Raw genomic sequence first — 26,331 nt, 5'->3', positions numbered from 1 at the left:
CAGGGCAAACTCCAAATCTCAGAGCTTATGTGGTGTGACATCACAGGGCTTAGATGGCCCCGCCTCTCCAGCTTCATAGCCTAACATCCTTCTTTCCTTGGGCTTGTTTGCCTCATTGGCAGCTCTCCCTTGTAGATATCCCATCGCTCTGGCACCTCTAACACCTTAGGGTCTTCAGTGAGATCCAGACTTCACTTTCACAGTGTCACATAAGTCACATAATGGCCTCTCACCCTCTTAGGGCTATCATGCTGCGACTGCCCACCCACATACTGTCTGGCTTTGTCAGCTCTCCTTAACCCTGGAGGAAGGTCTACAAACCTTACTCATAAATCCTCCATGACTCTACAGCCAGAACCACATTGCACAATAGTGTCCAGTTCAGCAGCCCACTTGGGAGGGTGCCTGCCACCTTCAATCACAGTTTCGTTTGTTGCTTTTTAGGAGAAAATTCCTTAGGCCTTTTCCCTTCACAAGTTGGAGACTTAGCTGGCTAGGGTCTTGCTCTTCCCTTTATTTCACTGCAGGTCAGCCCCCACCCCTAAATCGCTTTCTCTTTCTAAACAAACCTTGGCTGTGGTGCTTTTTCTCTTCAAACTGTACACTCTATTTCTTTCTGCTCCCTTGTTCTTTTCCACTGTAAATCTGCATTAAGAGTAAATTCTAGAAACCATGCAACAGTCAGTATTAGGCTATCTTGAAGAATCTCCCCCCCCCCCCCGCAAAAGTCTGTAACTTTTCAATTTGTTCTTAGGCAAGTTCTTAGGACAAGGGCAGAAAGCAGCCACATGTGCTGCCAAACCATCACAAATGGTGTCTAGCCCAACGGCTACTACTCTTCTCCTCTGAAACCTCTAGACCTCTGCAGTCCAACTGCCCTCAGCACTGCTGTCTTCCAAGTCCCTACTAGGATGGTTCTAGTTCAAGTACCAAAGTCTGCCACATTCTTCTGAAACAATCACATGGCCAGGCCTGTCAGCAATAGCCCACTCCTGGTACCAACTTCTGTCTTAGTTATTTTTCTATTGCTGTGACAAAACACCACAGCCAAGGCAACTTACAGAAAACACATTAGTTACGCTTATAGTCCCAGAGGGTTAGCATCTAGGATGGCTTAGAAGACATGGTAGCAGAAGGCTGGGGAAGCAGCTGAGTGCTCACATCTTGATCCAGTTTGAAACCTCAAACTTGCATCCAATGACAACCCCTAACTCTCCCCCCACCACAAGATTACACCTTCTAATCTTCCCCCACGTATACCAACTGGGGACCAAGTATTAGATGAACCTATGGGGGCCATTTCCACTCAAACTACATCGGGCAATGTTTTTCCCAGTTTGTTTGCTTTCATTGTCTGCTCTGTGATGTCCCTGTCCTGACCGACGGCTGGAACTCAGCATCCACTCTGTAAATGAATCATGCAATTAGTTAAATTTAATGAGTACAGGAAGGACTATGTGACACTGCAAAATACTAACTTCCAATGGTCTTTTCTACTTTTAAATATTTTATAGTATTTTAATATGTCACCATCTATAATCATTTCAATTGATTTCTGTACCCAGAAAACACATGCTTGCTTTCAACTTGAAAAAGGAAAGTACTTTACCTAAAATTTGTTACTATTTTGTTTTCACTTATCATGAAGTTCACAGATAGATTGGGCTACAACAGAGCAAAGAACCAGTTTTGGGATAATAGTTTTTGGTAATTTACACAGGAACTAAACAGCCCTCCTCTAGACTCCACTCTTCCCTCTCCACGATGCTGTCTAGCAGTCTAACCTATGGCAAGAGCAGGACTTACCCAAGCAGCCTCATTCCTGCTGAACACAGGACACGGTGCTGAGTGTGCACAGCAGCCGTCAGTAAGAATGTGCAACAGCAGCAGACCCAGTGTGAGCCGGCTATAGCCACTTCTTGGTAATCCCAGTCACCTTTATCCTCAGTGTTAACTGAGCGCCTGTGAACAGCTCCATGCCTGTCTCTGGGGCATTTCCCAATGTTTTCTCCATCATGACAGATGGTGAATTAAGTACTGTTTGAAATTCTGGAAGTGAGTAGCCTGGAAGCTCCTTAGGAAGTGCTCATGACCAGCTAGCCACAACACAGAAAATATTATTCTGTACTTATAATATGAGCTAGATGAGCCAATTAAAACTGTACTTTTCACATTAAGAGGTGGTTAAGTACCAATACAACCACAAACATAAACTAAATATGTCAAGGGAATTAACTCAGCAAGCACAGAACTGACACAAATGTCATTTAAGATTACTACTGTAAGAAAGAATTTGTACTATACTAAGTATGCTACTAGCTAGGTATACAAAACACACACACCCACAAAACAATCCAGTGAAAATGTAAGTAAAATTGCTTTTATTTTTATAAATAAAAAGAGAAATCATTATATAAACACTGAGCAGAAGTAGCATGTGAGCTGTCCTCGCCTGCTATGAAATACATGCAACACTAATGTTCGGTCCACCCCCTACAGCCTTCATGCCGAGCTTCATATTTGGTATCTCCTCAAATTCCCAATACCATTTAGGATCTTATATAATGGGGCATGTTAAGCAGCGGGTGGTACCTCTTCAGTCAACAGAAGACTTCTCATCTGACCATGTGAACACCATCAATTAAGGATTTCAAGACCTGTACCTACTGCACTTTATAGACGCACTGGACACATTATGTGCTTCCATTTCATTAATGGCAGTTTAGCCCGTCCACAAAAATCTCACTCCCTAGGTTAATGAGTACTAGTACTTAAAGTAAGTCCCACAGGCAGAGGGTAAGCAGGCCGCAGCCAGGAGTACTCAGAGCTCTGTCAGTAACTGGCATTTGGACAAGCGACTCTGTAGGAAGGTGAGACTTGGTAGTTTTTTCTACAGGCAGCGAAATAAAACTTAATGCCCATTCAGTAGTTTCTCCAAGTGTTCTGAAAGCTGCAGCTTCAAATATTAAACAGACATTGTAAGCTGTAACTAGCATTGCTATATATAAAAAAAGCTCATTGATTCTATGTAGCTTTTCAAAGGAGTGTAACTATGATATATGATTTATCGAATACAATCTTGATTGAAGGTATAATCTGTTCATTCTTCATCATGAGATGTATATTCCTTTCAACACTTTCTGTAGATTGATGTGTTTCTCACAGGGTTGCTATGTGGATGCAGTGGTTTGTCTACATGCCTGCACACTGGCTGGCACACAGAAAGCTCTCGAGTACACTGTTGTTCCTATCAAGTGAGCCAACCTGCCACCTATGAAAGGAGTTAACACCACAGGACAGTAACCAAGAAGGACACACTCGAGATAATGTGACCTGTTCAAGTCACCCTCTAGTTCCCAGTCTGTGGATATAACCAAACTGTTTAAGTAGTACAACCCACTTGGAAGATCATACTTTATGTCTATATTCTAACTTTAGCTGCTATGGCCTCTGGCCTACACCCAAACAATTCTGATAGGCCATAGACTGAAGAAAACCATGGTAAAAACACAATGGACACCAAAATCAGGTAACAAAGGGCATTTTCTTAAATGCTTTCAACAAAGGAGTCATCAGTGTGATCCAGGACAATCTATCTCGATTAGTTTACGAAGGCGCTCTCTACAGCATGCAATCTTTTACTTCTTTAAAACCCTTTGTCCACTCTTTTCATCTCTCTACAAAGAAACGCCAAATGCTAGTACAAAGCTTTGTCCCTTAAGTAAAAAAAAAATCACTAGAAAAGGTACTTGTAAAAAATCCACCGTCTGGACTCTGAGGGGGACTCTGGGAGCGTGGGACTATGCAGGGGAGGGAAGCGTATGCCAGGCAGCAGCCCCGTCACCGCTGATTTTCAAGTAAGTTCCACATTCTAAACACTGATTTTCCAGTAAATTATTGACTGGTAAGTGTAAGGAAAGAGTTTGGTCTAAAGGTTTCTGATTTTTAACTGCGATTTTCTTTTCCCACCAGAAAACTGTGTTAGACTCAGTGATAAGAGATGAACCCATTTCTTTTAGGAAAACAAACATTTTTTTGTGAAGGTAGAAAAACATTAACATGAAACTTACTATCTAGAGTTCAGACAAAGTCCAACCCCCACATATGCTCATTAAAGACATAAAAAACAACCCTTCCAAATGCTGTCCTGATTAAAAAAGCAGAGCCCAGAAACAAAAGCATGAAACACCTCTATGTTAAAAATCAAGAATAAATAAACAAAAGGCCAAGTCCCTCTGAGGTTAATAATTACCCTATGGGCTTCAGAGAAATCAGAAAATGTCCCCTATGAACTGGCAGCAAGATTTCTAAGCAAGTGTTACATTCTTAAGAGACAGAACACCCAGTGTCCTTTTGAGGTTTGATATCTGGTTCTTTTACAGGTTTCACTTCTTCTTCCGGTTTGGGTTTGACCTAGGGAGAAAGAAACAAAGTAAATATTCAAATGGCGATTGAGAAAACCCACAGATTTCCTCCACTTCAGACCTTCAAAGATGCTGTATTTTAAAAGACAGCACTGAGGCTACCCTCGCTATTCCAGAAGCTGCATTTTCAAATGCTGCCCCTGGGCAACAGCCCAGGGGATGCAAACCCAGACTGCTGGCCCCAAGTCCAGCAGGTTCTCCTCCTCCACAATTCCGAGGAAGGAAAAACTTGGCAAGGGAACCATAGTGTTGAGATCATTTATGACAATATAAGCTATCTGTGAGGTGCTGTCTTAGAGGCTCAATGGGAAGAAAAGGGTTGTTTTGAGGAGTACTTGTATGGGGAGGGAACTATAAAAAGATGCAACTTCAAGGGGGGTTCTGGTTTTAAAACAATCCCCACTACTTCGGTCACAGATCCCTAGTCTTTTGGTAATTAAACATAAAACTTTCCATGTGAGCTACCATTTGATTTAGAGCACCAAGGGGTGCTTAGGCATAAATGAATGCAAAAGCATGCTATTGCACTCCTGGATGACTAATGGAATGCTGAAGTTAAATTGAATCTTCAAGTACCCAGTGTCAGAAGGGGGCATTACTATAGCAACATCAACACGGATGGCCTTTCCCCCTGACAAGTTGTGAAAATGAGATAATGTGCTGAAAACAATGTCAGTAGATTACACAGGAATCTAGAAGTCACTGAAGGTGTAGGGCTACTTCTGAGGGCAATCTACAACCGAGTGGAAGAAGCACCTCAGTCAGTAAGCTAACTGAGCATTTAGACAAATACACAGACCTGCTGGAGTAGACAGACACCGCAAAACTAGCTCTACACTCTTAAACGTCTGTGACTAGAAGGAAAAGCCCGTTCTCATACACTGTCATCCTTGGGTCTCTTGGTGAGATCAAATGCAGCCAACGCTTCCGGCGTCCAGTGAGCACTCATAGCAGGAAATTCAAAAGGCACGGGCTCCACCAGCCCATAGTTTGCTTTGAGCTCCAGTTGTGGGGCTTCTGTTGGGATTTTTTGAAAGTAACTGTAAAAAGCAATTTAAATAGTGGTTTATTCATTTATTCAGCAACTACTTGAGTAACTACAATGGGTTTGACAGTTCTCTGCCCTGGGGGCACAGTCCAGAGGACCAGATGAGAAAGTCAGCAAGCCCCGTCAGTTACAGAACAGAGCAACAGAAGCTTTGAAGGCCAGAAAGAATGCAAAGTAGGGCAGTGGCCGGGATTTGGGGGCTCAGTCCATTTGCAAGGGAAGGGATAAAAACAGATGAGTGAAAAGCTCAGTGAGCAAATGCAGAGTATCACAGGAAGTACATAAAAAGGTAGGCGGGGCAAGAGTGATTCGCCCAGCTTACCAAGGCACCGAACTACAGTTTGTACACTAAGTTACTAACAGTCTTGGTCTTACTGCCCAAAGGGAGCAGAAAGAACTATGAGAAAATTAAAATTTCTTACTTTATAGTTAGCTCAAACCAGAGTGAGACAAATATGCAAAGAAGCTAAGCTGATCTCTCTCTCTCTCTCTCTCTCTCTCTCTCTCTCTCTCTCTCTCTCACACACACACACACACACACACACACACACACACACACACCCAGACCCCACATTGAAGTAGCATATGGAAACTAAGTTAAGAGAAAATGAAGTCTCTACAGGAGTATCCTAATGAAATACTTAAGTTAACAATTCACATTTAGATTTTAAGCCTGTTTTTTATGACATCACCATATATAGACTAAAAAGCCTTACAAACAACTTTATCACCAATTTAAAAAGAAAATACTAAATTTAAATGCAATTTAAGACAGCTCCTTTGAGACTGGAGATAAAGCCGTTACGAAAATGGCACTATTTTAACACTACAATCCCTGTGGTATTAGTATCAAGGAGTGAGTGACTCACATAAACCCATTTTCTCGCTGACATTTGTCCAGGGTGTTCTTCACAAGGCTTCCAAGCTTCCGAAAGAACAGGTGCCCTGAGGGCTTGGCTGTGGGTCCTGGTCCCTTGGTTTCCCCGTACTCTTTGCACAGGGCTTCAGCCTCCGCGTACACTGCAGAAAGGACAACGGTCTCAGAACATCTGTGCCCTGCTTGTGCGTGCTCAAAGGCTTTAAGTCAGAGACAGCCACCTCCGCTCTGTCACCTGCCACATACGCAGCACAGGGACAGTGCTGGCAGGCGGCAGCATCTTCTACAAGTTTGAGGAGAAGAATTTTTTTTCCCTGTTCTCCAACCATCTTGCCTATTTCCTTTTATGAACTCAGCCAGAATCTACTCATTCCCTTTAGGATGAAAGGGTTTTTTGTTTTGTTTTGTTTTGTTTTGTTTTGTTTTGTTTTGTTTTTTCCCCAAAGGGAGTTAAAATCCTGAAAGCAAAACTTACATTTTTCTGCTTCTTGGAGAGCCCTGATTGCTTCTCCACATTTATCACTAGCCAACAGAGTCTGGCCATGGTAACAATATGCCTGGTAAAAGAAACACACTTTCATATATTCTGTCCTCGAAGTTACATGTCAGATAAACACTGTCAGTCACTGTTTGGACTATAGTGCAATCCTTTACTTGAGGTGGCTTCCCTCCATCTCGCCTAAATAAAAGGTACAATTAGATCCAGCCCTGAGGCAAAGTGGACTAGTCACTATGTTCCAAGAGCAAAACCTGCTGGCTGAGAATTGTTTTAAAATGAGGACAGAGGTAAATAAAGGAGTCAGTTCTTTGTTATGCATAAGGGAGAGGCTAGCGTCTTGAGATGAAAGAGTAGAGAGTCTGCTGCTTGTCCCATTCCATGTGTCCCCTTCCCTATCCATGTCCCCTCCTCCTGCCAACCAAGGTCTTCTTAAGTTCAGGCTGGGTTCGGGATCCTCCAGCCTCAGCTTCAAACGCTAGGCTTACAGGTATGTTTCACCACACCCAGGAAGGACCACAGGTTTTAAGAAAAATGCATCAGCCTGAAAGTCTGCTCATTAAAATCTGTTGAAACAGACACTTGGTGCTGAGCAGCAGTATGTTGGAAAACATTATGGCATGTAAGGGATAGACAATTACTTAACTCTGAAAAAGGTTTTGACTGCCTCTCACATGATAACAATCTTAAGTTTGGTGGTTTAACCAACTGGTAAAGAACTTCTAAAATGATGCACACTGGTGGTTTTTCACCTAGGTCATATACACTGTGTGGTATGCCTTAATATTAAAATAAAACAACAAATCACTGTGTGTATAGAGATGTGAGTGAGGCAGGTGGTCAGAGGCCAGCCTTAGGTTTCAGTCCCGGCCTTCCGCTCTGAGGCAGGGTGTCCTGTTATTTAATGTGAGGCATGCAAGGCTAGCTGCTGGTATTTCTTTCTATCTCACTGTAGGGGTGGTGGCATTACAGATGTGCACTACTGCATCCAGCTTAACATGGCTTCTTGGGATCTGAACTTAGTTCTTTACACTTGCTCACAACCTACATCTTCCCAAGCCACTAAGATTAGAATATGAGGATAGCCTTCTCAATGGACAGGATAAAACAACTGAGAGAATTCTCATTATGTGTCCAGCCTGAAAATATGATTTGGGACCATGCAGCAACTCTAGTCTCCGATTCTCTACCATCTCCTTCCACTTCCACTGCCAGTGAACACTTCCCGAGAGCTGCCTGTCCCTGGCTGGCTGCTAATGACTAGTGGTGAGATGAGAGACCTGGTAATCAAGGGGCCGAGATGACTTCACCGTCTGTAGGGCTACTGGTACTCACGTAGGCCGTGTAGAAGCACATCTTCAAGTGCAGGTACTTCCTCCATTTAGCAGAGTATGCAGGCTCCAAACTGGATAAAGTATGATCTAAAGTTACATTTTAAAAAGCAAAATATCATTTCACCCACTTTCACTGGAACATTTCTTAGTTCCTGTGTTCTGGTGCTAAAAACATAATGCCATCCAGTCTAACCTCTAGCTTTCATACATTAAGAAAAAAAACCCTAAATACTTAACATGGTTTATTTCCTCATAATTACATATTTGAACAACATAATAAGTACCTCTTCAATTTGATGGTTAATGTGGCTTTAAGTTAATGACAAAAAAAAAGATAGAACTAAGGATTTCGAAGCAAGTATTTCTATCATGGCTTCAAAACTTTGTGTAATATAGCCATGCAGACAGTACTCTATTGCCTGCCACAAACAACTCATATTATCCATTTAGTTGAACCGTGCATTAAAAATACACATGCACCCAGCACTCGGGAGGCAGAGCCAGGCGGATCTTTGTGAGTTCAAGGCCAGCATGGTCTACAGAGCGAGATCCAGGAAAGGCGCAAAGTGACACAGAGAAACCCTGTCTTGAAAAAACTGAAAAAAAAGAAAAAATACACATTCACTCACTCACATATCCACACATCCTCACATAATCCAAACACTTCTTAAATCGACTTTTGTTTTATTTTCAACCTTATTATCACTGTCAACCCTTTCTTCATTTCCTCCAAAGCCTGTAACAATTTCTTCTTAACCACTGAGCCTGCCTATCCCTTCACATAGTAAGCCCATGTATGAGGTAGGAATTTTCTTTCAAAATTATAATCCAGTCAAATTCACTTTGTTTGTTGTTGTTGTTTTTTTGTTTTTTTTTTAAAGTGGTGTTTTGGTTTTTTTTTAGGTTTAACTGCTTTTTTAAAAATATATTTTATTTATGTATTATGTATACAGAAGAGGGCACCAGATCTCATTACAGATGGTTGTGAGCCACCATGTGGGTGCTGGGAATTGAACTCAGGACCTCTGGAAGAGCAGTCGGTGTTCTTAACCGCTGAGCCATCTCTCCAGCCCATCACTTTGTTTTGAAATGAGACTGAAAAGCCACTTTCCTCTCGCAAGCGTGCTCTAGCACGCCCACACTGTTCAGTTTCTTACATCACTGATGTATCTTCCATCACGATCTGACTCCAAGTTCATCTCCTTCCCTAGACTATGAGTTTACTCTTATCTACTCAGCAACTGAAATAATAGAATCCTCCAAACAGAAAACTAAAGCATGTTTCCTAGGTCACAGGCACCAAGTTGTGGGTCCCACTTTCCACATGCTAGCAGTCAAGTTATTGGCGGCCATGTAACATTTTCCTGTCAGTTTCTTAGCTAAATAAGGATAGCAATTATAAAATGGTTATAAAGATCTGGGCATTGCCGGGCAGTGGTGGTGGTGCATGCCTTTAATCCCAGCACTCGGGAGGCAGAGGCAGGTGGATCTCTGTGAGTTCGAGGCCAGTCTGGACTACCAAGTGAGTTCCAGGAAAGGCGCAAAGCTACACAGAGAAACCCTGTCTCAAAAAACCAAAAAAAAAAAAAAAAAAATCTGGGCATGACTTTAGTCTCAGCACTTGGAAGGCAGAGGCAAGTGGATCTCTTGAGTTTGTGGCCAGTGTGGTCTACATAGTGAGTTCTAGGACAGCTAGGGCTACACAGAAGGACTCAGTGTTGAAAACAAACTAACTAACTGAATACATAAATAAGATTGTTATAATGACTAGAAAGAGCAAAGGCTGCATATAACCGGATACAAGGGGTGGGAAGCACAACACTATCTTTCCCATTAGAAGCTGTGCAATACATTAGCTGTGAGACACTGGGGCTGACTCCAGTGCTCTGCTACTAGCCATATCCCCAGCTTCTCATACATTAATTTATAACATATTAACATGTATATATGCATATCTGTGTCTGAGAGGAGCATGTACATGTGTGTGCACGTGCATGCATGTGCATGTATGTGTGGAGGGGTGGCTGTGTGTGTGTGGAGGCTATTCACCCTATCTGTTGAGACACGGTCACTTCACACTTCACTTTTACCTGGAACTTACTGATTGAGCAAGGCTGGCTGGTTAGCAAGCCACAGGGACCCCCTCAACTCCTACTCCTTGGCTCTAAGATCCCAAGCACATGTCATCACGCTTGGATTTTTTACATCCTATGGATCAAACTTTAGGTCCTAATGCTCGTATGGCACACTTTACCCACAGAGCTGTCTCCCTGCATTTGAGACAAATTGCCCAGACGACAGGCCTTGAGCCTCTGGAGCACCTGTGTGACCATGCCTGGCCTCTCATTTTAAACAAGGCCAAAAACCCAAAGATTTTATTCTGGTACTGCAATGGAAACTGTGAGAATCTTGCTTTCTTCCCTTTTCAATCAAATGAACACAAAACACTAAGGACGGAGGTAACACACCAGTGAGCCTACCTGCCCTCTGGTAGAAGCTGGCCGTTTCATAGGCAAGTGCAGCGATCAGTCCCGGAGCATGCTTCAGTTCAATTGCTCGGGCAATAGTTACTGCAACCGGAACACAGTAAACACAATCTCTAAGTTCACATCCGTTTTATGGGAAGTTCAGTCGTAACAGCAAAAGATAGCCTGATGGTCTTCTTTCAAATTTTCAGGGGGGTTTTTTAGTGTAAAAATTTATAGAAAATATAAACACAAAAAGAAAACACTGATTTTGTGTTTCTGATCCAGTAACTTTAAATCGCTATTAGTCAATCACAGAGAATTACTATAAAATAGCAATAACATAAAGAAGAAAAAGACTTTGAAAGCACTCAATTTTGAAATATAGATAAAAAGCTTATAGGAGTTACTTTACTATTTTCTGCAACTGACAGATGAAGGCTTCAAGGTAAGTTAATGAGCACAAGAAGAAAAATGATAAGCACACCACAGGAGGAAGATCAGTAAAGAGTTCATGTTTGCGGCAGGAGCGATAGCTCAGAGTTAAGGGAGCATAGTGCATTTTCAGAAGAACCAAGTTCAGTTCCCAACATGCATTTTGGGAGGGGCATAACCACCTATAACTCCAGCTTCAGGGGATTTGGCACCCTCTTCTGACCTCCAAGGACACCCGCACACATAATCCTACCAAATACACTCACACACACACACACCCCTAAAAATTAATCTTGAAAAGAAAACCCAAAGATTAACATTAATGCTGTCAAAAGGCATGAAATCAAAATCCTCTTTAAAGGAACATTAGCTGGAAGGAGCTCTCTGGACAGCAAAGGAAATGTGAAAGGTAAAATGACCCTCATAATCAATTCTTAAAACCTGAAACTTAATACAGCTAATTTTGGTATTTTCTATAAGAATCAAAAGCCAGCATGAACATTCTTAAAAACAAAGCACCTTTGAGCATTTAGCTACCTTCTTGAGCCTCAGCCTGGCACTGGATGACGTAGGCATCTATGAGCCGAGCCTCTAAGTCCTGTCCCTTTTCTGCTTGGGTAAGCAGTTTGGGTGTATGACTTTCCTACAAAGAACAGAAAACAAACATGTCAAATCTCATGTTAACACTACTGTCAGAGCTGAAGACATGACTTATGGGACATTCAACTTAGAGACTCACTGGGAACCTAAGGGAACAGACCAAGCAGTGGCTATAAGCTCACAGGTGAGGTGAGGTATAATGGGTAGCTGTTCCCGCTATGACCTGGAAGAACTACCCCCATTGAGGCTTCTGGTAACCGTCATGCCTCCCTATGGCCTGCCCCTGAGGCAGGGCCAAGACAGGATCCCTTAAGACCCAAGATCCAGATGTGCGGGCTCTCTTGGTTCCTGGTGATCCTGGATGCTGGATGGTAGACCGAGCAGAGCTCTCCAGAGAACACCACTGGACTGCACTTCACCTCTCCTGGACCCTGTAACCTATCTCTTTACTTGTTGTAAGTAAAACCCCCAAATAAACCTCCCTTTTAGCTATGTGGAGTTGCCTTAATATTTCCACCAATAGTGAGGTCTTATGTATTCAAGGTGAACTTTTATAAAAAATCCAACAGCAAAATTTAGTTTATGGGTAGATTTGCCAATGCAATATAGTGCAAAGCACACTTTCACCTTAGAAAGTACTCACTGCAATATTAACCAAAGTTCTCTTTTGTGCTGTGATTGCTCATTCACAGTAAGAACTAACGGTGAAAAGAAGAACTACAAATCCTGCATCTAATTCAGGACGCACAACACCTTAAGCTGCTCCGAGAGGCCTTAGTGAGCGGCGGTTCCAGTCAGAAGGGAGCAGAGGGACAGTCTCAGAGGAAGACACGATGTTTCCTCAGAGTTCCCATCCTATCTTCAGGCTATCTGACATTATTAGACTGCAGTGATTGGCTGGCCAGCAAGACCCAGAAGGCAGCCTCAAAGTCAGTGCTGAGGAACTGGGACTGCTCCTGGCCACAGTGAGAGCAATGTACAACAGCACAGACATGAATTTACCTGTTTTGTTTTCACTCAGGGTAAGAGACAGAAAAGCAAACAGAATATTATAACTTAAAATTTCTAGTTATGACTCACCAACTTTAAGGTAAAAATGGAGCTATTAACATAGCAGCTGGCTGTAGCTCACCAATAAGGTGGTTAATGTACAACATGCAGTTAGCTTGGACCTGAGCACTCCTCCTGGGCGCTCAGCCACCGAGGCTGCATCTCTGCCGAGTCTGTACAGTTTCCTTGTCAACCATTACCTAGACTATACGGTAGGATGAGCACTCACAGCCAACTACACAGTGCTGCTAGACAAGAGATGATTGACAGAGCACAGGAATGTGGAGCCCACATCACTTGGGAATCTAGACTCTGGTATGGAGATGTGGAAGGGCAGGAGGGACTATACTACCTCTTTGACACATGGAGTTACTAATCCCACCATACAGTCCAAGAATTAATGTGCCACCCCAGACCCACCTACCCCACCCTGACCCACTCCCCCATTATACCTTTAAATGTTTAAAAATTCCAGCTGCAATTTTCAGGCTTCGATGGACGTCTTTTGCTTCATCTTCTGTTATGCTTTAAGACAGTGGTTATGTTAGTTAGAGGCTGAGTCTTATTTCTGGTACTAATAGCTAATGCAGAACACCAAGGCTGGGGAAGTGGCTTAGTCAGTGGCTAAGAGCACCTGCTGCTCTTGCCGAAGACTCAGTTCAGCTCGCAGCACCCGTGTCAGGCGGCTCACAACTGCCTGTGACTCCAGCTCCGGGGTGACAATGCCTCCGGCCTCCAAGTACATGTGCACACCCCCACACACACTTTAAAAACATCAGAGACTAAATTAGCTACTGTGTCGCTTATTATTAGTTGTCTTCCTTAAAAAGAAAACAATCTAATTTGACACCAAAAACAATTAAAAATGCACATGAAATACATTTCAAGACTCCGCAGGCAAAGAGACCTTGCCTAGAAATAAATAAATGCTAAACAGTCTTATTTCTTTCCGGACTGTTCTGCCATAAACAAATACAAAATATTATGAACTTAACACACACTACTCTATTCATCTGAATCAGTTTTCATCAGCAAACATGACTCATGTTTAAATGGCTGCATGTTATTATGTATGGATGAATCCTAAGTGATGTGCCACTTTCCTAATGCTGTATCCATGTTAGTCACTACAAAAGTTGTCTCATTTAATTTCACAATTCTTAAAAAATGTTATTTTCTCTGTGTGCATAGGCGCATAAATGGAGGTCACAGGACAAGTCTGTGGGTTCGGTTCTCTCCTTCCATCGTTTCATGGGTTCTAGGGTCCAACTCAGGCTTACGTCATTGGGTGGCAAGCACCTTTACCCACTGAGCTACCTTACTGGCTTCATGCAATTCTGCAGTCTTCTAAACATCTTTTTATATGCTTTCAAGTTTTTTGTACCTCTTTTCTATGAAGTGCCTATTCATATCCTTTATTTTCAACTATCTTGATGGCATTTGTTGATTTTTAGATTATACATTAAAAAATGGACAACTTATAATGAGTTGCAGTTTTGTCGACCAATTCTGTCACTGTTTTGAATCTTTGTTTACAGTACTTCAAAGGTAGTCAAATTGGCACATTTTTAATGACTTCTTAGTTTGGGGCCTCACTTAAATCCAGCATTGTACAAGATTATGAAAACCTTCTCCTTTCAGAACTGGAGTACAGAGGTGGTGAGATGGCTTGATGCACAAGCTGGCAACCTGGAATCAGTCTCTGGAAGGTTTAATCAGCCATTAAAGGTGGAAGGAAAGAACCTGTTCCACAAAGCTGACCTCTGACCTCCTCATGCACCCTGGCCTGTGTGCCCCTCCCAACCCAAGAGCAACAATAAACATTTACAAAACAAAGAGTAAGCTGCACAACTGCAGAACGTAAGTATGAACAATGACTCTTATACTTACTTCAAGTGGAACATTTTAGAAATAGCCTAGACTTAAATTCAATGTTTAAAAAAGAACACACACACACACACACACACACACACACACACACACAAAACAACAACAAAAAACCCTCTGCTTTCTAACTTACTTTTCTTTTCCAGCCAATCTTGAAGCATATTTGGTATACCACAATGCTACGTTAAATCCCATGGAAATCAATTCAAAAACAGCATCCTGCTGGGCACTGGAATTAAAAATTAAGTCATTAAGTTCTGTAAGTTATGAAGACATTGCTGTACAAAGCTTGCTTGGCTTAGCAGGTAGCGCCTCCTGGGACCCACATGGTTGAAGAGCACTGGCTCCTGCATGTTGTTCTCTAATCTGCACACATGCAGCACACACACGTACACATGACCACACACTTAAATAATAAATACATAAATGCAGTCATTTTAAAAAATTATGAAGATACAGCTGGGCCTTTAGTCCCAGCACTTGGGAGGCAGAGGCAGGTAGACCACTGTGAGTTTGAGGCCAGCCTGGTCTACAGAGCGAGTTCCAGGACAGCCAGGGCTACACAGTGACAGCCTGTCTCGAACAACAAAACAAACAAACAAAAATATAGAACTAACACACATAGATACAGGTAATTAACAATCTAAATACAGTGATCCAGAATTCTTAGTTTGCTTTCTATTTGCTGAGACAGAAATCACACACATACACGCACGCACGCACAAATGCATACACACACACACATAACTTGGGGAAAGAAAGGGTTTAGTTTAGCTTTCAGCTTACAGTCCAACATGACATCAGAACAGACACTCAGGGCAGGAACCTGGAGGCAGAAATGAAGCAGAGGCCATAATGGAACACAGCTTACTGGTTTGTCCCCCAGAGCTTTCTCAGTTTCTTTTTTATACAATCCAAGATGACCTGCCCAGGGGTGGCAATGCCCAGAGTGGGCTGGCCCCTCCTCACCTGAATCATTCATCAAGAAAATACCTCACAGGCCTGTCTGACATACTTTCAGCTGAGTTCCCCCTTCCCAGATGGCCTTAGTTTACATTAAGTTGACAAAAATAAATAAATAAATAAATAAATAAATAAATAAATAAATAAATAAATAACCAGCACAAGTATGAACTATGTATTCCACAATAATCATGAAAAACTAGTACCCAAAGCTACATGGAATAATTTTAAAACTATATATTTCTGAGACTCCTCCTTAGAAAGTCAAAAAGCTTAGGATGGAACCCAAAAATGTGTATTTAAAACACAAACAAAAACTTCAAATATACTCTATTTAGTGTGTGTGTCTCCATGCCATGGAGCATGTGTGGACATCAGAGAACAATTTGCAGGAACTGGTTCTTTCCTACCATGTGGGTCTTGGGAAACAAACCCAGGTCAGCAGGCTTGCAGTCAAGCACCTTACTCAATATACCAGCTCGCCAGCCCCAGTTCGGCTAATTCATATGATGTCATATAAATAACTATCTTTCCTGCGTGTGTGGGTTTGTGTGTGTGTGTGTGTGTGTGTTTCAGAGGATCAAATCCAAGGCCTTACACATGCTAGACAAGTTTTCTACTGCCAAGCTACAATCTTATTTTAGAACACTCTATTTCAACAGCACAGTCTAAATAGTAATATGACCATGTACTATTAAAAATTTATTTGAGGGGGCTACAGAGATGGCTCAGCAGTTAGGAGTACTGGCTGCTCTTCCAGGGGTCCTCAGTTCAATTCCTAGCAACCATATGGTGGCTCAGAACCATCTATAGTGGGATTTTATGCCCTCTTCTGGCATAAAGTTATACATTCAGATAGAGCACTGATATACATAAAGTAAATAAATAAATCATAAAAAAAAGGAACACGAGGTAAACAAAGTCATAGTCATTAGTTACTCAAAAGTAACTGCCCACACTCCAAGAGTACTACTGCCCACACTCCAAGAGTACTACTGCCCACACTCCAAGAGTATTACTGCCCACACTCCAAGAGTACTACTGCCCACACTCCAAGAGTACTACTGCCCACACTCCAAGAGTACTTCCTGAACAAATGGAAAACCAGAGAACTACCACTGCAGTAAGAGGGAACAGACCAATGCCTTCCAGAAACAGGAGATAGCTGGGCAGTGGTGGCACACGCCTTTAATCCCAGCACTCGGGAGATAGAGGCAGGCAGATCTCTGTGAGTTCGAGGCCAGCCTAGCCTACAGAGTGAGTTCTAGGAGAGGCTGGCTCTAAAGCTACAAAGAGAAACCCTGTCTCAAAACAAAAGCAAAAACAAAAACAAAAAACCTTATTTTTCACTTGGATGTGGTTGCTCACCCCTGTAAGCCAGCACTCCAGGGCCTATGACAGGAGGGAGGACTGCCATGAGCCAGCCTGAGCTTCATGATAAATCTGAGGGCAGCCTGAACTGCAGTGAGAATGTCTTGGCACAAATACACATGAAGCAATCAAACACAGTTTCACAGGTACGGAATACTGGGTAGTGCTTAAGGTTATATCACTTTTTTTTTTTTTTTTTTTTTTTTTTGTATTTTGTTTCTTTTTTGAGACAAGGCCTTATTCTATCGCCCAGGTTGGTTTCAAGATCATGATCCTCCTGCCTCAGCTTCCTTCATGCTTGGTTTATCAGCATGTGCCACCATGCTTAGCTTAATCATATAATTCCTCACTATTTATCTCATGAAATGCTGAAAAAACAAAACAAACAAACAAAAAAACAAAAAAACCCAACCAACCAATAACAACCACCCCCCAGGAACATGGAACCAATATTGGGAATGATATGGGGAAAGTGCTGAATTTATGTAATTCAAGCTGTTTTATGGCCTGTCAAACTTTCCATTATAATAATGATAAAGGTTTGATCCTTAAAAAACAGACTTCATGGGACTGGAGAGACAGCTCAGTGGTTAAGAGCACTGGCTGCTCTTTCAGAGGACTCTGGTTCAATTCCCAGCACCCACATGGCAGCTCACAATGTCTGTAACTCCTGTTCCAGGGAATCTGACACCCTTACACAGACATAAATGCAGGCAAAACACTAACATACATAAACTAGAAATAAATAAATTAAAAAATAGTCTTAACAACAAATCCCTAATTCTGGATGAAAAATAGTGATTACACAAAGAAAAACAGAAAAAGTCTTGGAAAACTTTGGTAGTTAAGACTACTAAAATCCACATAACATGTCCAAGGAAGGAAGGAAGGAACATACAGTGAATGTCTTAATTCTATAGAGGCCTGGCATTACGTCATTCATCACGCCTACATTTTCTTGTTTTGTTCTTCACAATACCCTATATCATTACATCAAAATCTAGATAAAGCAGATGTTCACTTCATAGAAAACCTGTATTGTGTTTCAGCATGTATGAACCCAACATCCATTCTTTCTATTTTAACACCACTCTGGGACTTTTAACATCCCTTCTGCTGTGGATGATCTTTCTGTATGCAGTGAATATGTTGCTATCATTTCTATTAATCTGGGTTAATTTAAAAGTAAGAGCTGGTCAGTAATAAGCCTGAGCCTTTTATAATTAATATAAGCCTCTGAGTGGTTATTTTATAAGCTGCTGCGGGACTGAGAGGATGCAGAAAAGTACCCGCCAAAGCCTTCATATTTTTACTTTTTAGTTATTTATCTATTTACTTATTTGTGTTTGTGGATACACATGTATTGCAAGGCACATGTGGTAGTCAAAACGCAAATTATGGGAGTTGGCTCTCTCCTTTTACTTTATATAGGTTCTGGGAATTGAACTCAGATTGTCAGGCTTGGCAGCAAGCACTGTTATACAATGAGCCATTTTGCTGGCTCCCTTTGTATTTTTTATTAAATGAAGCTCTATGGCCATTTTAACAATCCGGTTAAGAGCACCATGAACTATCACTAGTAGCTGAGTAGTGAGAAAGGTGTACAGGGACACTGCAAGAGCAGAAACAACTAGGAAGGAGGAGAGAGGAATACAGCCCACTCTGAACTGTAAGCTGGGCATTATTAAACAGTCCAGGTTAATATTTATGTTTTCACAAAAACAGACTTTGTCTGGTAGAAGCACATTATTTTAAACTTAATAGCATACACTTTAGTTGAAGTCAATGTTTTAATTAATTTCCTAACAAATGAAATTGCTTATCTGTTTTTCTTCTTCAAATACACTGGCCAGTTAAAAGCAGACTTGGACTTATTTAGGGCCTCGTTAGCACCACTCACCTTGGAACATGTCCTTGCAATGTATCAGTCCACTTGAAACTCTGAACGTATCGTAATTTGCTTTCTTGGGTAGAGTCACCTGGTGAATTTATGAAACCTATAAAAAGATGCAACATATTTTAATTTTAGAACAAATATTATTTGTTCTAGTTAAGCATGGTGGCACACGCCTTTAACCCCAGCACGGGGGAACACAGGCAGGTAGATCGTTGTGAGTTCAAGGCCAGCCTGGTCTACAAAGCTAGTTCCAAGACAGCCTGGGCTATACAGAGAAATGCTGTCTCAAACCCCCCTCCCCCACCAAAAAGGTTTGTTTTTTGTTTTTTTTTTATTCATACAATTACTTTTTCAGGTGTCTGAATGAAACTTCTGATATTTTTCTCCTTTCCACATTATACACAGTCTCCTAATATTAGAATATGTAAAATATATATATATATATATATATATATATATATATATATATGTCTCCAAATTTTAGACTATTAGAAAGACTATGTACCACCATTTACAAGATCACATTTTGAAACCCAATCATTCCAAATATAGCTTGGAAGATAAAACTATCTGTATCTGAGAAGTTCAATGTACACTACTACATAGCTGGTTTTTAAAAACACTTACCTTTACAAAAGTAACTAACCTTGTAAAAGTGAGAAATATAAGTCTGCTGCATTCTTCATCATTTCCGGATTACAGCTCAAATCAGTGAACAATTCAAGGAGCCGAGTCCTGGATGATCTCAAATCACTTGCATCAACAGACAGTAAAGCTAAGTAAGTTGTGTGTCAAAGACTATGTAAAAACAGCTCAGAGGCAACAACGTAAAAGCTTTAAAAGAACACACAGACCCCCTGCTGGCTTCTTTACCATGTACCAATTTCAAAGAATAAATTTAATTAGGGCCAATGTTAGAAATAAATGGAGTTTCTAGTAACAATCACTTCAAAAGTTATACAAAAATAAACTCAGTCTAATTAAAGGGGCAATGCATGTGCCCAATTGTTGTTAAAATCTTTCATAGTCTTTTAATAAAAAACCCAGAGCCAGATATCAGGGTAAAAGCTGAAAGATCGGAGAAGCAGAACAGTCTGCCACTAGTTCTTACCTCTACAAAATCCTCAGGCTCAAGAGAGTGATTTCCTGTTTCCTCACACCTTATATACCTTTCTCTGCCCGGCCATATCACTTCCTGGGATTAAAGGTGTGTGATTTCCCAAGCAAAGGCCTGAGATCTCAAGTGCTGGGATTAAAGGCATGTGCCACCACTGCCTGATCTCCATCTATAATCTAGTAGCTGGCTCTGTCCTCTGATCCTCAGGTAAGTTTTTTAGGGTATACAATATAGCAGCACATCCAATCATACAATAAAAATATATAGCAAGTTTTAAAAACAAGACTATCAACCAGGCATGGCAACACAAAGCTGTAAGTGCAGTGCTCAGGAGGTGGAAGAGGGATCCTTAGCTACAGAGCCAAGGCTACCTGAGAGCCTGTCTCCAGTAACACAAACAGCAACTGAGTGTATTTAAAATTCATTCTTCGCCGGCCGGTGGTGAAGCACGCCTGTAATCCCAGCACTCGGAGGCAGAGGCAGGTGGATCTCTGTGAGTTCGAGGCCAGCCTGGGCTACAGAGCTAGTCCAGGACAGGCTCCAAAGCTACAGAGAGACCCTGTCTTGAAAAACCAAAATAAATAAATAAATAAATAAATAATTTATTCTTCATTCCTTTTTTTGTAATTTGTTTTTTTGTTTTGTTTTGTTTTGGTTTGCTTTGTTTTTTTTGTGTGTAACTTTGGCTATCCTGGAACTAGCTGTGTGGACCAGCTACCATTGTATTCAAAGAGATCTGCCTGCCTGCATCCCGAATGCCGGGATTAAAGGCGTGAGCTACCACCCAGCTCATTCTTCATTCTTTAGCCAATAGTTTTGGGAAAAACAGCAATTTAGTGTACTTGGATATGATTTTAATAACCTTTGAATTTCTAAATTTGGCACTACACACAAAGCATCTAACATTGTGTGTGTGTGTGTGTGTGTGTGTGTGTGTGTATCTCCAGAAAAATCTAAAATTGCATGACCATTTGGTTAAAATACCTGAGCTGTCCCCTACATGCCATTCTTCTTTGTAACACAGTGTCTTACACCCACCTCTCCTTCTTGCAACACCACGGTCTCAGTGAGCACTACAGTTTTGAGATGTTCCTCCCCATTCAACATTTCTTCTCTATGTTCCTAGTTTTCTCTGACATATAAAAATGCCAATCTTGGCCTTTTGGTTTTCTTTTGAGACCTCTTCAGTGACTTCCTCTCCTAGATCTATAGCATCTCTAATCTGCATCCACATCTAATCCAGGAGGCTGTGAGAGTTCCAGAAATCACATTCAATGGACATTAACTTAAGACATTTAAAATAGGTTTAAATTGCTGAAGACTAAATTTAAATTGTAAACACACAGAATGCATAGTATAAAATATATTCTCTGAATGTTTTCAAAATTGTAAATGTCTTCTCATTCTAAGTACATGTTAGTGTGTATATGTTTATAGATGTGCAAATATCCATACCTGGGCATGTATGGAAGCCAGAGGTTGGCTATCTGTGTCTCTCACTGAACCCAGAATTTTCTATTTTGGCTGAACTTGCTGGCCAGAGAGCTCTAGGATCTGCCTGTCCCCACAAACATCTTGTGCCCCAGGGTTAGGGTTCAGAGGTGTGCTATCTTGTCCATCTGAATTCAGGTCTCATGCCTGTGCCTAAATTACATATTTCTAAGGCATGCTTTTCTCAATTTGTATAATTTTAAGATGAATTTAACTTTGGGCATGTTGAGCTTGGGGTGATTGCGCATGCCCACACACACACTGGAAACAAAAAAAGCAGGGGGGTCTAACATAGTGGGCAGAGTTTGTCAACTCCTGATGTCAGTTAAACAATTTATGTGAACCTCAGCTCAAGTCCTTTCTCCTTTATCACTACTTTGAAGGCATTTAAATCAGAGCAAACTCTCTCTGTTTGGAACAAATAATTTTCTGTTTGGCTCATTAACAATACTCACATCCTACCTTATGGCTCTGTTGAAATATATTGTTTAACTGTTACTGATTTAGCCCTTCTGGGACTCATTTACCGATCTAAAATTAAGGATGTAGCCTTGATGACTACCAAAGCTTAAATATCCCATGATTTAATCTTCATCTGTTAATGATAAAACAGAAATTTATCATGAGTTTAATGTTAGGAATGTGTCACACATTTCTGTATTGACCACGGAGCTTATAAAGCATCTTGAATCACTGCCTAACCAACACTGCTTAAGTTGCACTAACACTTACTTGCAAATCTTTGAGGCAAGGGGACCAGTGATCATGCCATAGTAGTTAAAAGACACAGGAGCTGTGGCTTTTAATGGATTCCTATGAAACCAATGGGTCATTTTTTCGAGATGTGCTCTACAGGCAGAAGAGGCATAGAAATTAGAAAATTAAGTATGAAAAAAACATGTAAAAACTGGCTATTTTTACAAGATATATACACTTATGCATAAGCTATTATACACAAAACATATATATAAATATAATACACCACAAATGAATTTTATCTTAAATTGATACTTCAATTATGCCTACATAAGAAAATTGAGAATTTTGTTCATAATAATTTCAGTGATAAGATACAGAAGAGCAGTGTTTACTTTAAAATGCACTAAACAAAAATCCCCTGGAGATAAGTGATCTTGCTACAATGTGTTCTCACCTAGGGGTCTGGGGGAGAACCTGAGAAGCTGGCTGTGCAGGGCTCCAGACTACACTTCTGAGAAACAAAGCTGAGACTTTGGTTGGATAGCTGCAAACGAGAAGGTACAGGACCAGATGAGTCTCATTTCCTTAACACAGTCAAATGAATCCACTCCACACCTTAACACTAAGTCTATTTGAAATAAATAAGTAGTTTCATATTCATTTTATTTTCCACATATTGCTGGCACTGAAGGACCTTGGATACCTTGTGTCCTGTAATAAATTGGGTATAAAACTACTAAGAACATTTTTATATAAAATATAAGCTGTGAATACAAAAACATTTGAAAAGCTACCTCAATGAAATGTCAACTTTAAAAAATTGTAGCAAAAAGGAAAAAGGCAACACTGTATTGTTTTTGGGTGTTTTTGTTTGTTTGTTTGTTTGTTTTGCCTGAAAGTTTCAGGGTAGATAATGCATTTAGTAACACAAGAAGGCTCCAAGGCAGAGTCTCAAACATCTCATTAGATTCCAGAAGTAATACAGAAGCAATTCTGATAAGGCATTGCACAGGTTTTCAATCAACCTTTATTAGGGGGAAAAGTGTGTGGAGGGGTACAGTGTTCTGAAATATCAACATTATGCACCACTCAGGTTAGACTTACTCATGGCCAAACCGTTTTGGGGAAGCACCAGATATTTAACGAACAGAAAATGCATCATATACTCAGTGAAAGCCTGGGCAGATCCACTTATGACTCAAAACATTTAACAAGCCCTTTCGGAACATATCACCAAAACAGCGTCTATACAAATCATCTTCAACACCTGAGCAAACGCAGCAGTAGATGAGCCTACCCTACTCTAGATAAATTTGTGAAAATAAAATTTCCGCGACTGTTTCTTTTATTGACTGTACTCTCCTCCATCCTTCGGGTCCACACTCTTCCGGTCTCAAGAACTCGGAGGGTGGGGTCGAAGGACGACACACCCATCCTCAGGAGCACACACAGCTAAAAGTACAACCCCAAATATATACAGAACATCACCTGCCAGACCTCCATGAACGAGCTCGCTGACACACCCCCTCCCAACTCGGGGGCTCCCCGGAGCCCACCTGCCCTGCGCCCACTTCCTGTTTACCGCCCGGCCTCTTCCTCCGGGTGTTCTACAGTCAGCCGGCCGCGACCCCACACAACCTTCTCCGGGATTACGATCATGCCTTAGGGTAGCACACCGATCCTGTCAACCTCGGAAGGCCAAGCAGATGACTGCCAAGCCACCGTTCCGGGTCTAGCCAGCTCTCTAACAGCCAAAGGAGATGCCGGGCGAGGGCCGAACCAGCAGTTAATGCCATCGATTCTTCCACTGACTACCCTCCAAGGGTCAGTGGAGCTCCTGGAAGGGGGTGACTCTCCTACCGGAGTGCAAGGACTCGGGGGGAGGGAGATCACGGGCTCACACACCTCTTGACATGCTTACCGGGGACTTCAGAGTCCGTACGCCACTCTTCCTGCAGGAAGAAAGGGAAGGCGGGACGGAGTCCGCCAGCGAGACAAGGAAGGCGCCGGTGGCACCGAGACAACTGGGCTAGAGCGGCCGGAAGCGGGGCCAGCCGCTAGCGGACGTCACGTGACTGGAGACCATGACAGCGGCAGAGGCTGCCGTGCGTGTCTCAGAGGGGCGGGTTCCGCCGCGCTGTGGCAGCCCCTCGGCTCGCTCCGTCTGCCTACCCTTTCTAAACTTCGTTTGCTCTTACCTCTCCAGATCCTGTCTGGGTCCTAGAGAGGAAGGGATGTGTCGCGGGGAGTCAGGGCCGGATGCCGCCGTAGCGGTGGCCCGGGCGGATTGGGGCGGCCTCAACCTAACAGGGGCGTGGCTTAGGGGGCGTGGCCTCGGCGGGGCGGCCGCCTTTGGAGCTGCAAAGTTTGGCTGTGGCGGCAAATGGGTTTGGGCGGCTCCTCGGCGGGTGGCGGTGGTGGCCTTAGCGGTTCCTCCTGGCCCTGTTAATGTCAGGGCCAAGCCCGGGGAGGATGGCGCCCTAGAGCCCGGCCTTGCTGGGGTAGGGGCGGGAGGGGGCCGGGGCGGGGACCGGCCATGTCGGAGGTGACCCGGAGTCTGCTGCAGCGCTGGGGCGCCAGTCTTAGGAGAGGCGCCGACTTCGACTCTTGGGGCCAGCTGGTGGAGGCGATAGACGAGTATCAGATGTGAGTGACTAACCGCGGGAGCGGGCCAGGCAGGTCTCCATCCCTTGTTTCTGCCCGGGTCTCGCATCACTGTGTCCCGCAGCGCAGGCTTCTTGGGGTGGGGCCCCCGCAGACACCAGGGCTGAGATCCCATGGGCCCTGATCAGGCTGCTTGGGGACCACCCGTCCGCCCTCCGGGCAAGCTCTCGCACCTCCCCTCTTCTGCACAGGGCCGGGTCCATTCAACAGGTAGCCGGGGCCCTAACTGGCTCTCTCCTTAGTTCGCCTTCAAGCTTCTCCCTGGGCCTTGGGCTCTGCAGGCAGTCTCCTTTCCTTCCCGCCGCCTCTCCCAGGTTGCCACCCCTCCAGGGGAAAAAAAAAAAAATCTTGTCTTTGAAAATCCCCAGGGAATACTTGTGTGCTCTCCGCCCACGTTCCGGGGATGAGTGGCCTTGTTCTGCGTGTGTGTGTCTTCCACTCTCCACGTGTAGGAGAGGAGGGATGTGCTAGCGCGGGAGTGGAGGTTGCCCCGGGGATGATAAGGGAATGGCTCTCCTGCCAAGAGAAGAGTCCCTACTCGCTACCCGCGCTCCTTCTCCACCCCTCTGTCTGGTGAGCAGTGTTTTCACAATTCCAACTCGATTTCGTTTTCGATTTCTGGGACTGTTATTTGCTAGGCTGTGAGTCCCACCCACACCCTCTCGCTTGGCTGCTTTGGGTGGAGTCCGCGCAGGATGTGAATAGAAGGAGCAAAATGTGAATTAATAGACCAGGCGCAGGAGCCGCCACTCCCTCCTTGGACCCCTCCCCCTTTTCCTGTGTACAATGTATGGCCTCGGGGTACAAGTGAGGACTGGTTTCCTTCATCCACCCAAGTCTCATTATCTCTTTCTGGTGCCTCCCACTTAAGCTTTAAATACGTAAAAACAAAAAAACTGTATAAACATCTTGCTTAGTTTCTTGGACTTACTACTAAAAGAAACTGCCCATTAAATGCTATTGTTTGCAAACAGTTACCATTAAGTCTTGGTTTTAAAATTATTTGCGGTTTCTCGAATGGTGAAACCACCCCCATCTCTCTTTCTGGAAAGAATACAGGAGTGGTACTTGGAAAATCGAAACTTGTATCTTCTCCCTACAGTAGCTACTTGTTTTTGGCTAGTCCATGAGATAATTTGGATATATAGGGGTTCTCTGCCCATCTTAATGGACAGAATGGTCTATAGATTAAAAAACCCAGTGCTCTGGGTATTTTGCTAGATTGGACAACTACTAACATGTATTTTGGACTCCCATGTGATTTCATTTGTTTTTGTAATTGCCCACTAGGGATAGAATCCTTTTTCTTTTTACGAAATTAGAAAACTGGAGTCACAACACGATACCTTTGAAATCTGGAATTTTTTTCTAACTTCAATCCCTTTCTGCTGATATTTGAATTAATAATAAAGTGCTTTGTTTGATAAAACACAAGTAGAATAATTCTATAAATAAACTGGACAAATTTCAAGATTCCTTGCACTGTTGCAGAATGTGTTCTTCTCTACCTTGA

General features: G+C 42.6%; 2 protein-coding genes across 4 annotated transcripts in view; one reads left to right on the top strand and one right to left on the bottom strand.

The window, feature by feature from the left end:
• Positions 1–2,358: 2,358 nt before the first annotated feature.
• Positions 2,359–24,467, bottom strand: Brox (BRO1 domain and CAAX motif containing). Of its 3 annotated transcripts, none has more exons than XM_036202029.1 (14): positions 24,353–24,467; positions 22,609–22,698; positions 22,188–22,304; positions 19,494–19,600; positions 18,851–18,947; positions 14,750–14,845; positions 13,182–13,254; positions 11,617–11,722; positions 10,660–10,749; positions 8,181–8,266; positions 6,825–6,906; positions 6,342–6,492; positions 5,305–5,464; positions 2,359–4,413 (listed from the first exon to the last, which is right to left on the bottom strand). In XM_036202029.1, exons 3-14 carry the CDS (start codon positions 22,286–22,288, stop codon positions 4,327–4,329), a joined length of 1,236 nt encoding a protein of 411 aa, XP_036057922.1. In that variant the 5' UTR covers positions 22,289–22,304; positions 22,609–22,698; positions 24,353–24,467; the 3' UTR covers positions 2,359–4,326. The 3 variants fall into 3 exon arrangements, with proteins under 3 accessions (XP_036057922.1, XP_036057921.1, XP_036057920.1); XM_036202028.1 differs by lacking the exon at positions 24,353–24,467 and adding an exon at positions 24,060–24,313; XM_036202027.1 differs by lacking the exon at positions 24,353–24,467 and adding an exon at positions 24,076–24,313.
• Positions 24,287–26,331, top strand: part of Aida (axin interactor, dorsalization associated) — a 33,071-nt gene continuing 31,026 nt past the window's right edge. Inside the window, exon 1 of the mRNA XM_036202030.1 lies at positions 24,287–24,800. Within this exon, the coding sequence (XP_036057923.1) occupies positions 24,691–24,800 (110 nt within the window). The 5' untranslated portion in view covers positions 24,287–24,690. The remainder of the gene's footprint in view (positions 24,801–26,331) is intronic.

This window comes from Onychomys torridus, chromosome 11, assembly GCF_903995425.1.
Source record: "Onychomys torridus chromosome 11, mOncTor1.1, whole genome shotgun sequence".
Classification (NCBI taxonomy): Eukaryota; Metazoa; Chordata; class Mammalia; order Rodentia; family Cricetidae; genus Onychomys; species Onychomys torridus.
Note: the sequence above shows the minus strand (reverse complement) of the source record. Positions and strands in the feature narration are given on the sequence as shown.